The sequence below is a fragment of the Ostrinia furnacalis genome, unplaced genomic scaffold, assembly GCF_004193835.3.
Source record: "Ostrinia furnacalis isolate ACB-3 unplaced genomic scaffold, ASM419383v2 OfSCF7173, whole genome shotgun sequence".
Classification (NCBI taxonomy): Eukaryota; Metazoa; Arthropoda; class Insecta; order Lepidoptera; family Crambidae; genus Ostrinia; species Ostrinia furnacalis.
The window spans coordinates 317,550-330,063 of record NW_021137412.1 but is presented as its reverse complement, the minus strand read 5'-3'; the positions used below and the strand labels follow the sequence as shown (position 1 = coordinate 330,063).

The window sequence follows — 12,514 nt, the reverse complement described above, 5'->3', positions numbered from 1 at the left end:
AAACATCTAAAAATGTGCAATCAGTAGGTACAAAAAAATACACCGTAGGACAAGACAGGACAGGTACCTCATTATTTTAAGGGGAAAAGTGGTAACCCTGCCCCAAGGTATGTGCACGCGCATGTTCTAATTCCAGTTTGAGAAAATATTTGTCGAGCAAACCGTTCGCGGGCGTTTCTACAAATGAGACGGAAAATAAATACACGATCTATTAGGCACATGTCAATGCAATGGTGACTAAAAAGTCTCAAGACACGTTTTTTTGTATAATAATGACTAAATAAACTTTTTAAATATTACTTAAACTCGTAGTTATAATATTTATTGCGTCTACCATTTATAAATCAACATCAATTAAAGTTGCCAAACGTTTCCGGGCATATTGAAATACATTTCAAATTGCGACAATAAGTAGCATTGCAAAGCTAAATCTATTCAGTCATTCAGTTTGCATGATATTTTTGTTTACTTTTAGATATTTAAAAAAAAAAATCTGTAAATATAAGATGGAAGTTCTTTGAAATATTTAACCGAGCTGTATTGAGCGCGGACTTTTATTACCGCAGCCGGCGATGACTGCTCTATACGAGATGTGCTTATATGGAACTCCTCGCACCAGGCACCTCGCTCTCAAGGATGTGGATAATAAGCGAGTGTGTTCCACCAATTTACTACATCGATAAAACCGCTTTCATAGTTTTATTATTTCTCCCATAATAATACAGTCGCGAGAAATGCGAACATCAACTTTTAAGATTAGATTATATTAAAATACACCACATTTATAATAAAAATATCCTGAGAAATGTCATTAAAATTACATTTATTACGCTCGCAAAAGTTTCAATCGTAGTTACTTAGCACGTTATTTACAAATTAAATTCATTTTCTCAATTATTATAAATACCTACATATGATTTTTAAACTCATTCTAACTTGTTAATTAAACATTAACTAAATATACAGACATTTCTTTTACAAGTTTTATTGCTATCTACTTGAGTTCAATTTCCTTCCCATTCGCACTCGGGTCCAGCAGAGGCTGCAGAGCGTTCTTGCCGATCATCTCAGCCTCCTCCACGGTGTCCGGGAGCTCCGTCTTGGCCGTCTCTGGCATGAGCAGCGTCAGCGCGCCGGAGAGCAGCGACGTCAGGCCGAAGATCAGCGACGGGAGACCAGACCAGTAGGATATCTGGAACCGAAAGCAATTTTGCAACAGCTTATAACCACTACAAAGGATATTGAACATGAGTGCGGTGTTAAACGTCGAAATTTTTTTTTAAATTGTTTGAGAGGAGGGATCGGGACACATCTTGTTATCACTGCTACAGCTAGTATGCAGCCAGGATTTATAGCTTCAATCTTGACCGCCAATAAATACCAATCAGTGAAGACAAAGTTTCATGAAACTGAATAAATAAATAAATATCCTTGGACATTTTACACTGCGCTTCTAGTCCCAAACTAAGCAAAGCTTGTACTATGGGCACTAGAAAGCGGATATAAACATACTCAAATATTTTTTTTTTGTAAATACATAATACATAGAAAACACCCAGTCCAATACAAACAAATATGTTCATGCACACAAATGTTTGTACTGTGCGGGAATCGAACCCGCAACCTCTGGAATAGTAGTCCGTTTAGAACCACTACGCCAAACGTCGGACGAGGAAAAGAAAACAAAGTCCTCACCAGAAGCGGAGTCTGCGGCGCCAGCAAGGAGCCCAGGCGGCCCACGGAGGAGCAAATGGCGTGCATGGAGTTCCGGGTGTAGGTGGGGAACAGCTCCGACGTGTACATGTACACGATGTTGTACGAGAACGTGGCCAGCGTCTCGAACGCCATGATCAGCGACAGACGTATCCACATGTAACCTGCAGAATACATAGCAAGAATTTCAAATTGTATGTACACTTGTTTCATTGAGATATTCAAACTAATGTTACAGACATAAATGTCATGAAATGCCTCTTAGCCTCAAGAATTTATAGTGAAGCATATGACAAGTGCGTGACAATTTTGTATAATAACAAATGCTCTTAACCTTTTGGCACAAATGGTTGTAGAACACAGAAGATTCCTCCAATGAGGAACGACACCACCAGCGGCATTTTCCGCTTGTACTTGGACAGCGCCAGCCAGTAGAACACGTTGGACGGGATGTCCATGAGCATCAGCAGCGCGAAGTTGACGTACTTGTTGCCGTCGATGAACACGGCGCTGATCATCATGCCGTAGTTGATGAGCGTGACTGTCAGCCACCACACCATGCACACCAGGAACCTCTGCATCATTATCCTCGACTTGAACGTCTTCAACAATAGCTTCTTGTCGTCAACGTTCTTATTATTTTCCTCGTCTATGTACTCCAGTCTGTTCAATATTCGCTTGTCGATTTGAACACCATTACGTTTCGCTATTTTCTCGATGAGTTTTATTCCTTTTTCTCTTTTCCCTTTACTGAAGAGCCAGCGAATGCTCTCGTCTAGGAAGAAGGAGTATGTCAAAATAACCAGGGTGGGCGCATAGATGACTCGGAGGAAGGTTCTCCAGTAGGGCACGGCCCAGGAGATGAAGGGCATCACGATAAGTCCGCACGTGTAGCAGTTGAGAAGTATCATTTGGAACAGCACGGCCTTTTTCTTTTCAACGATCTCAATACCTTGTAAATAGAAGAAGTTTCATTAATTAATACTTCGTCAAAGTTTAGGTACTTCGTATCGACTTCAGTTTTATGTCGAGTTAAATAGTAACTTACTCAACATAAACATAGGCGATAGAGCATCACCAATCGCAGCTTCTAGTGCTTCCAAAACCACGTAGAACCAGAAAGAAGTGGCGAAACTTTTGGTCAAGCCCAAGACTGCCCCCATGGTGCCCGCGAACACGGCAGCTGTCTTTCTGCCAAACCTGAAAAAGATAAAATAAATATGTATAATAATGTTTTTTTACAAATATGTACTCGTAACTGCTAGATGCAATATACTGCTCAATCAATTAAAACGCGACGTTACACCTCAAGTATACTATTAATTTTACTATTGATGAATATGTTACGGTTAATGTGATAAATTGAAAATTATTAATAATAACCGGTTATTATGATAATTACCGACAATCGCGGTAAAAGTGATAAATTAATCACATTTAACAGTGATTATTTAATAATTCAACCTCAGTACTAACTTTCATAAAAGAGAACAACATCTTGTGTACGTGCTCGTGTACAGCCAAACTTTTGAACGTTTTGATATCATATATTAATATAATTTGGCATAATGAGTTTGGAATGTTTCTTGCATAATATTACTTTTCCATGATGCCAATAACATAATGTTTTGATTTAAAGTGAAAAAAAATAGGTTAAGGTGCGGCGAGGGTGGCCCTTGGGCCACCCCTAAGCCGCCTATTTAGTTTTATACACACATAAATGACCTCATATTAACCACATTTACCAAATCATGCGGTGATTATTCATAATAACCGGCGATTTTCATAATGTTCACATTTATCACTTTGACCGTAACAAATACACCAATATACTGTACCTTGTTATGTTAGGTAAACTTCAGTAATAAATTATGTAATCTCAGATGACTGTACGATATTGAAATTCCTTTCTGATTTCTATATCGTAAAGTCACGTGACTTCCCGATGGCTTATCGCAACGTTTTCAGTGTTAAGAAACTTTGAATCTGTTTTATCTCATGCTTGTTGGACTCTCCGCTATCTTAACTAGATCTAACGACCTTTTAAGCTTGTTAACGTCAGTTTAACTGCAGCCATTTGAATATAAATCTAATCGAATTTTAGTACATATTTTTAATTATTAGAATCGGAGAAGAGATAAAACAGCTTGTGGCCACTGACCAAAGTGACCACCAAGCAGCTTGTTTTATATTTTTTTTTAGAAAAATTCCATCTAGTATTAATTTCAACATACCGGTGTACATGGAACTCGGTAAAATATGGTACTATAGTGACGTCAAATATCTACTTGCTTTCTATTGTTTTAATATCTGACAACATCATGATTAATTTCATGGGAAGTCTTGTCTTATGAGGATATCTTTCTTTGGGACTCAACGTTCCGAGGATGGCCCGGTAGCCGTTGACTTTAGATTCTGTTCGAGGCGGGTTCACGTGTGCGGCCCGAGTGAAGTGTTGTAAATTAGTAGCGAGGTGTTAACTATCTGTGCCTAAGGTTTATGGTGCCCTAAACCTTTACATCTTTGTGTGTTATTTAGAGACAGGCAGACGTCATGTTTCATTTCCATGTTTAGGAATATTAAGCTAAGCTTGTTAAATGAAATCGAGCTTTCACGTGAGAATTCTATTTAGTAGAACTATGCAATACTCCTGGTTAACTGGGCGAGTAAATCTTAAAATATTTCGCCCGATTTCACCATTCACTATTTCTAAAAGTAAAAGCCAGGTTGTGTCTTTTGCGACAGGATGTTCCCGTCTAAAATAGGATCAGATAGTTTTATCTGATCAGAAATAGTTTTGGTTAACTGCGTTCAAATTATCGCAACTCTATTTGAGACGTATTTTTCAGCTATTACCTAAGTTAGCTATTCAGGCACAATCGTGAACCTTGAGGCGTGTGACCAGCAGAGAAAGTGAATGTACACATTACCACGTGCTTTAACGTGACACTTTTAAGCTCCACCGCCTAAATCTAATTACTAAAATGACTACGGGATTGTGAACTTAATGCCAATAAGCATCATCTACCAGTCAGCTTTAATCAAATAAAAGGAACGATGGATGACATCATTAAACTTTTACTTGTCTACCATTAATTAAATTAAATCAAATGTTAACGCAGTCCGTAAATCTCCCGCTTGTGAGTTAACTGGAGTTAACTCTGCGTAATAAGTTAACGTGTAATCGAGTTGATGGGATTAATAAGGAAACCACGGCTACCGGCGACGTTGCCGGGGAATAAACACATGACTTGTGAGCATGCCTCAACGTGATCCCATAACGATGGCAATGAAAAATACTCTTCATTGCACGCTCAGCGATAGCAATAATATAGGTTTTTATTATTTAGCTTGTTACTACCTAATGAAATGTGTTATGATACTGGTAACAACTTTTATGGTTTATAACTACAGATGACATAAATTGAAAAAATAATTTCTATGGCTTGTGGATATTAATATTTGAATAGGATTAAACATCGAGTCAGGCGGCAGGCGTTAATTACGAACAATAATTAACTGAAAGGTGGAAAAATAGTCATTTAGTTAAGAACTTAATGACCGTTACTCTTTAGGCATGGAAATAATGACGATTATCGAAGATAATCACGGTTTTCAATATTTATGTTGTGCTGAATTGCAATCGTATAGGCTATTGTTATGAATACTAATCGATTTTCCGCATTTTATCATTGTTCGAGTTATGCGTTACAAATGAATGTGAATCAAGGCGACTTAATGATTGGAGGACAGAGTACCGACCTGTCGGAGATCTGTCCCTGCACCAGCAGCCCCACCATGCTGCCGAAGTTGTGCGCCGTGCCCACCATGGTCGGCTTCCACTCCTCGCACGCCAGCCCGAACTGACCAGGATAAAGCAGAACTACTTAATTCAAACATGACAAGATGTTTTTAATGTCACTGAAAAATTGTTATTATGGGGTCTTCAAAGAGTGAACACTATGATTTATTTAGAAGACAAAAACCTAATGGACAGAACTCACATCCACAAGCAAATTAAAAAGAAAAAAGAAACATTTATTACAATGGACATCACAAAAGACAAAAAATGTAAATAAAAAAATAATTAAAAAGACAGAGGTAACGCATATAACATACAATGGAAGAGAAAGTAAACTGAGCAGTGCAACCCATACCCATTGCAAATGAGACCCGACTCAGCATATGCCGTGGCCCACGGTGAGGAAGGCCTAGCACGACGTTGGTTTTCAGTGCTGATTCAATTAACGCGACATCAAATTAATATTAAACAAAGCTCACCTCGGCAACAAAACTGTCGGGCACATCATACACCCACTCCTTGCACTCCACCACCTGGCTGGTGTTGAACGAGGCACACCCATCCGTCGTGTACCGCCGGCACTGCTTGACGTACTCCTCGCTCACGTCTGGGGAAGACTGGTTCAGCCACGGGCTGAAGAAGCTCGCATTGGGACTGTCGCACGAGGGGATCTGGCACCTAGAACAATGGAGAAGAAGGTTTATGCTTCGTGTTTTGTGGAGGTTCCTAATCACAGATCAGTACGGCACGAAAAACTTTCAAGTTCGAATCGTTTGCTTATTCGAATCGCCATCAAAAGATTTAGTACGAAAATTGCAATAGCGCCCTTGTGAACGTGTCGTAAAGTGAACTTAGTATGAGAAATGATTGCATGAAACTTATTTTGAGAATCAAAACTGTCACGTTATCGTTGAATTCGAAGATTGAGTATCGAATTTTGTCGAATACGCAAACGATTCGAAGACGAAAGTTGTTTATGCTAGAGGTACAGACAACCTCAGGTTGAGATGAAGATCTTAATATTTTGTTGTTTATTTATAGTGCACCAAGTCTAGATTTGCGGCTTAGAGACATAACAATAATATATGCAACATAAAGGCATGGGTAAAATTAACTGGTTAGACAGTTCGTAATAAAAAGATCTAACGCATTTCATTTATAAAATATAAAAAATATCACTTGAGCCAGACCGACCATAACTTGATTCCGATATAAGTAGCCTAGAATAAAATGTGTGTACGTTTGTAATCTAGAACATAATCTTTAATTAATTTCTCCGGATATTATGGTCGCCGGAGCACTTGCAGCTATCAAATTGGTTTGATCTCTTATGAGCAATGTAGCAAAGTTGCTAGAGTTTAATCGTTTTGTTAGTACACATTTTGGTCGTGAAATTATTTTCATGTGCCATAGATATTGTTCACATAGAAATGTCCTGTAAATAAACGAACCAAACCTGTAGTTGACGTCCTCGACGGCGAAGACGTAGTTGACGTTGTACATGGAGTTGGTGGCGTAGACCAGCGCCAGCAGACACATGGTGGCGAGCTGGTGGCGCCCGAACGCGCCCAGCTTCTCCAGCACCTCGTCCAGGTGGACGGGCCTGTTCAAATTCTCCGCTGACATGGCTGGAATGTTCCGTGTTCTAATCACTTGCTCGTAGAAGAAAGATGTTGGTCGTCAACTTCTGTGCTCTTTGTCAGCACCTTGACCTGGTTAGTGATGAATCCTCACGTACAAAAATGATCCTTTCTCACTCGTGTCCTCAATAAATATTCTGAATCATTATTTTTGGTCAATCTTAATTATCTCTGAGTTTATCTCGGGACCATTATTATTTCTTTATTTTAATAGTAGATTTCCCCTTTCCTTCCACAATATCTATGTGCAGTCCATCCTGGCTATTTACAAATATTACAACATATACACTCAATGCACTAGAAGCGTGGCATAGTTAGCACATGGCGAGACCTACTGATAAAGGCACTGTGGTTATTAAGTAAGTATTATTTCAAATAATACTTATTTTATAGAACCATTAAAACTAAAAGGCACGGTATACAGCTTGCGTCACAAGAAAACGTATGAATGATGTTTATTAGGACGAGATTGTCGAAAGTCAAAAAATTGTAGTCACTGAAATGTTTTTTATATTATCTTGAAAAAAATTTATCTCGTGATGTGTTTAGTTGTGTGCTTAGGTTAAGGCAGAGACCAAACTAATAATTTTTATTATAAAACTTTACTTTTCATGAATGTTGAAACAATTTTGGTAGGTCCTTTAATTTTGAGGAAGCAATAATTTAGAATCGGTAAAGCTCTAAACGTAACGAAGGTTTAGGTTTACCGTTATAATAATTGGTCTAAAGCAGCTCTGAAGTGATTGTCTCGGCCTACAAAATGAAACCTATTGCTACTCTTATAACTGTTTAATGCTGTAGCGTAAACTGTAGCTGTTTTATCGCTAGCGCTGCAAAGGCCTGTAGTACTTTAAGTAGCGTTACTTTTATAGTGTCCGTAAAATTTATTATGCTTGCATTCTAGAGGTCTCACCCTCGTGTGATTTCGCGAGCTTAACGCAATCTTATGAGCAGTACTAAACGTCTATACGCTTTCTGGTACGCGGAACAAAGATGTATTATAGTTTGTACAAAATCTGTGTAAAATTGCCAAGAATTAAAAGTGTGAACTAGCTATTAGCTTATCGCGTCCACACTAGCAAACACCGATAGCGTGTCGCTTGTCACGGAAAGTGAACGCAACTTAATCAGGTGGTAAATACATTGGATGTGTGCAAACATTACCATTTAGAAACGGTAAAATATCATTAATAGAAAAAGTAGATTTAAAGAAAACGAAGTATTTTGAAAATGGATTGAATTTACATTTTATAAAGCTGTTATTGCAATCTTGATTAGTATTGCAGCGCTTGGTCTATAATTAAGCTATCCATTTCCACACTAGCCCATGCCCAAGATTGTGGGCAAGTTTACGCAGGAGTAGTCGGTTTACATAACATTCGTGCCATTAATCAACAGTTTGATTATAATATCGGCATCAACGGCTAATGATACCCCGGTAATTCGTGCTCTTCGTGATTAAGACGTCCAACTGAACCAGACGCGACGACCGACGTACAGTCGTCTCACTTTGCAGTGAAAAGAAACGCAAGAGCAAGTGAGACGTCAGTCCAAGAGCCTTTATTAATGTCTTGCAATTCTTATTGCCCTGTGATTTACAACAGTTTGAGAGAAATAAATGAGAAGCGTAATCGACGGTAAAAGGAGTTTGTAATTGCTAGGAAAAAACAAAGAAAGTAAATGCGATCGTTTATCAAAGCCAGCACCGTATGATCTTTGCCTTAGTTTTAATGGTAGGTGTTAGAGGCGATATTGTGTAATAGACCCCGTTCAATATCGTTTTAATTGAAGTTGATTTGTTGCAACTTGGGTGAGAAAACGAATTAGAAAGATTTCACGCTTTAATCTGGAAAATATGTAGAGTCAGATTTTAGCCAGCACATAAGACCAGAGCATTAATTTTCAATAGTTCTTTCTCAATAATGACATGCTGTTTTCAGTTTGATTCCGCATCATCTAAGCTTTAAATTAAAACTCATGATGATAACTTCTTATTGTAACATCAATGGAAGTAATAAACTACTGAGTACCTACCTATTGACATATCGATTATGCGACGTTTGATCGTTAGTTTCATCAATGATATGTTTCATAAGAATAAGCTTCGCACAAAAAGACACAGAGCTGACTATTTATCAAGCGTCCCTACTAATGGTCCCCGTGATGGCATTTTGATAGATCTCCCTGTATTACGCATGCGCTAACGGCACATTTGCTATATCTACTTAAGCGTGAGGCAATTAGACCTGGGGTGTTGCTGTGATTTATTTCTCCAAGTTGTAATTATTGCTAATGATTATTTGTAAAATAGGACTATATATACCATAACATTTTCTAATAACTTATCACCCCGGGAAACCGAAACCCAGACGGCATGAATAGGAACAGAAAATAAATATGTACTACAATTACTGTAATGAAGCGTCTGCAATCGAAGTAAACGTCACTGAGCCGATGATCCTACTGTTCTTCAAACGTCGAATATTTGAATAGGTAATATTCATTTCCTATAATAATGCGCTAGGCCTTTAGTTTACCTTAGTATACCTAATAGCCATGGTATCTTTATGTAAGCGGCTATTATACTTTCAAAATGACGACAAAACTAAAATAAATCGTTGAAATATGGTTCCCCGCAAAAAGTCGTGCTCTTCCTGCATTGCTAAGTGTAACATTAAAATTGATAATCCACGAATAATCGTCGGTTTGAATATCCCAAACAGTTCTATGGGAAACGCAATATTTCCTTACTGTTTATGTTGCATTGTTATTCTGCTCTCTCTCGTTCTGAAATGTATGTACCTACTTTCAGGCAGGTACAGTGAAATGTTGTAACAGTATCATACGACCTAACAATAATGTCCCGAGAATTCATTATAATAACATAATTAATAATCGATATCTAGTGATCATTTGAAAAAGGTTCATTCAGTCTATAACTGTAGCCTGTAAGAGTAAACAGAGATAGTCTTGTATTTAGTGTCGAGCTGCCGGAGATAAATATTTATCAATTAAACCTTGATATACATACACAAACGAACGTTGTTCCTATTAAGATAGGGATTATTTGCGTATGGTTACGACATCTTTAAATTGAGTTAACTGTGACGATGAAAGGTGTTTTGTTATTAAACATTTGTTAGGTGGCTGGCATTGTACGAGTATTAGCATGACATTTGGCGTCACTTTGGAGATAAAAATGTGATTGTTTGCACTTCTGAAGGCCACAATGATGGGTGTCGCATATAGAGATTGCTATGAACTTTTATTTGATTACCGGTCGGGTCAATTTAAAAAGTACAATAGACACAATGACTTGAGTGTTGTAAAGCAAAATCGTTTGAACATAAATAAAAAAACTATGCGTTAAATATAAATTACTTAGTACTCAGTGGTCAATGCGAGCACAATGATCATCCAAAGGACCTTATTACCATAACAATAAGGCTTCACTATGCGCGGTAACAGGATGCGCACGCAGCCGCCGCGCGCGCAGGCACGCAGCAAGGGCGCGCAAGGCCGCGCGGGTCGTGCACCCAGCTCTATAATCTCTACAATACATGCTATACTTATTCCTAAAGTAAGTAATCCAACGAAATATTTAAATTGCGGTTTGTAGAGATTTCGTCGTAAAATTGTTTCGTTAAAATATTAAATGTTTGTACGGAATACTAGGCTCAAAGACGAATGCCTTATCTGCAAACTGAAGCTCTCTTTGCGGCAAAAATTTAAAAATAACTCGCGTCAAGAAAGCTTTTTTACTTCTATTGATGGCCATGCTCGTGTGCGTGGATTTGACTTGATTAGATTGCTGAACCTATTTCAAAGTACAGTAAGCGAATTTTAATTTTGGACTCGTTCTGTTACACAGTAATAATATTTATTCGTTTTCTTGTCACGACGTTGTTATCTTTTGAAACTGATACAAATGAATAGGCAGATTACTTTGGAGATCCAAAGAAACCTACATCACGATAAAAATCAAATTATCTCCCTGCTAAAGCCCAAACTATCTATCTTGAATACATATACAGTCAGTAAATGTGGCATTAAATAGTTGTCTTTTATGTGAAAAGTTACGCAATTTTTAACTTGTTAGTTAGAGCATTGACGACTACCTTTTGTCAATAAATCGATTAAATTGTGAATTATTATTTGATCTACTCGTGACTCGAGTTTCTTCAGTTCATTTGAATTTGTATTAAAGTCACACGATAGTTAATGGTGTCGGAACAACTGAGGTAGTAAAGAAACTTTAATAGATAAATTATTTATGGAGAACTTTTTTAATTTTTAATTCTATGGTTATTGTAATTGGTGTTCTGATTGTTATATCACGTCGCCACCGAGAGCTTTGAATACGCCGTGAGAATATTATAATGAAATACCACACAGATAGAAATAAGATTCGATTCAAGAAATAACAAAACAATGACTGTAATAACCAGTTAGACTTCATGGAATTTAATAAATTACTATTGATATTGCTTGTGTCTTTTACGAAAACGTAACGGAAAACGCACTTACAGAAAAAAATTTAGGTATGTTTATTTTGGTCGTAATGGCATCTGCAAAATAAATAACTAATTATGACTTGATATAACTTGACAGGTGGCCGTTAAAATACACAGAACACGAATCAGTGTAGTTTTTTTATTAGTTTTCGCAGCACTCTGCCGAGTCATCAGCTGCGCGCGGGACCGTGAAATAGACAAAGTCGAGCGCGATTCGGCACAACCTTTAGTACAGTCAGTCGCATTAGACCTATAGATAAAAAGTAGAAATGTTGATTTTAGACAGAACTTGGATTTTCATACGGACAAACAGTGGACAGTCACTGAGTTTGTTTTTAGGGAATTAGAATCCGCAACAGTCGGCATAACTGAAACAGTCACGGAAAAGTGGACATTTTAATTTTTTCTGAATTGACAAAATAAGTATCTCGTGCATCGATTTATGTAGGTAACCATAGAAAGTAGTTACATACAGAAATGCATATTTGCATCTAAAAACGAGAGCATTTATTGTTTCTGAATGTACCCGAGGTCTGGCGCTGGGAAACTACTTATTATAATATCGGCGCGAGAATGTGCTTTATAATATTCTTGGAGTTACGATTACACGCTTGTAATTTTCGTTGATAAAATCAGAAATAAATATAAATTCAAATAACCTATATTGCATACATGTTGCATAATTACACATTTTAATACCTAATAATACGTGTAAAACTGTGCATAGTGGCGTAGATTTTTGATGTTAATTTATAGGACTGTATTGAGGAACTCCGCTACTGATTCGTTCTTTTTTTGTAATATCAGTAGAAATTTGTACCTTCCTATTTTATTAGACACATAAA

At 37.5% G+C, this 12,514-nt stretch overlaps 1 protein-coding gene across 1 annotated transcript; it reads right to left on the bottom strand.

Annotated features, from left to right (window-relative positions):
• Window positions 1-926: 926 nt before the first annotated feature.
• On the bottom strand, window positions 927-7,624 carry LOC114363597 (solute carrier family 22 member 1). Its single transcript, XM_028319367.1, has 7 exons — window positions 6,972-7,624; window positions 5,995-6,193; window positions 5,476-5,576; window positions 2,762-2,913; window positions 2,048-2,665; window positions 1,696-1,877; window positions 927-1,192 (listed from the first exon to the last, which is right to left on the bottom strand). Exons 1-7 carry the CDS (start codon window positions 7,139-7,141, stop codon window positions 995-997), a joined length of 1,620 nt encoding a protein of 539 aa, XP_028175168.1. The 5' UTR covers window positions 7,142-7,624; the 3' UTR covers window positions 927-994.
• Between the last annotated feature and the right edge of the window lie 4,890 nt (window positions 7,625-12,514).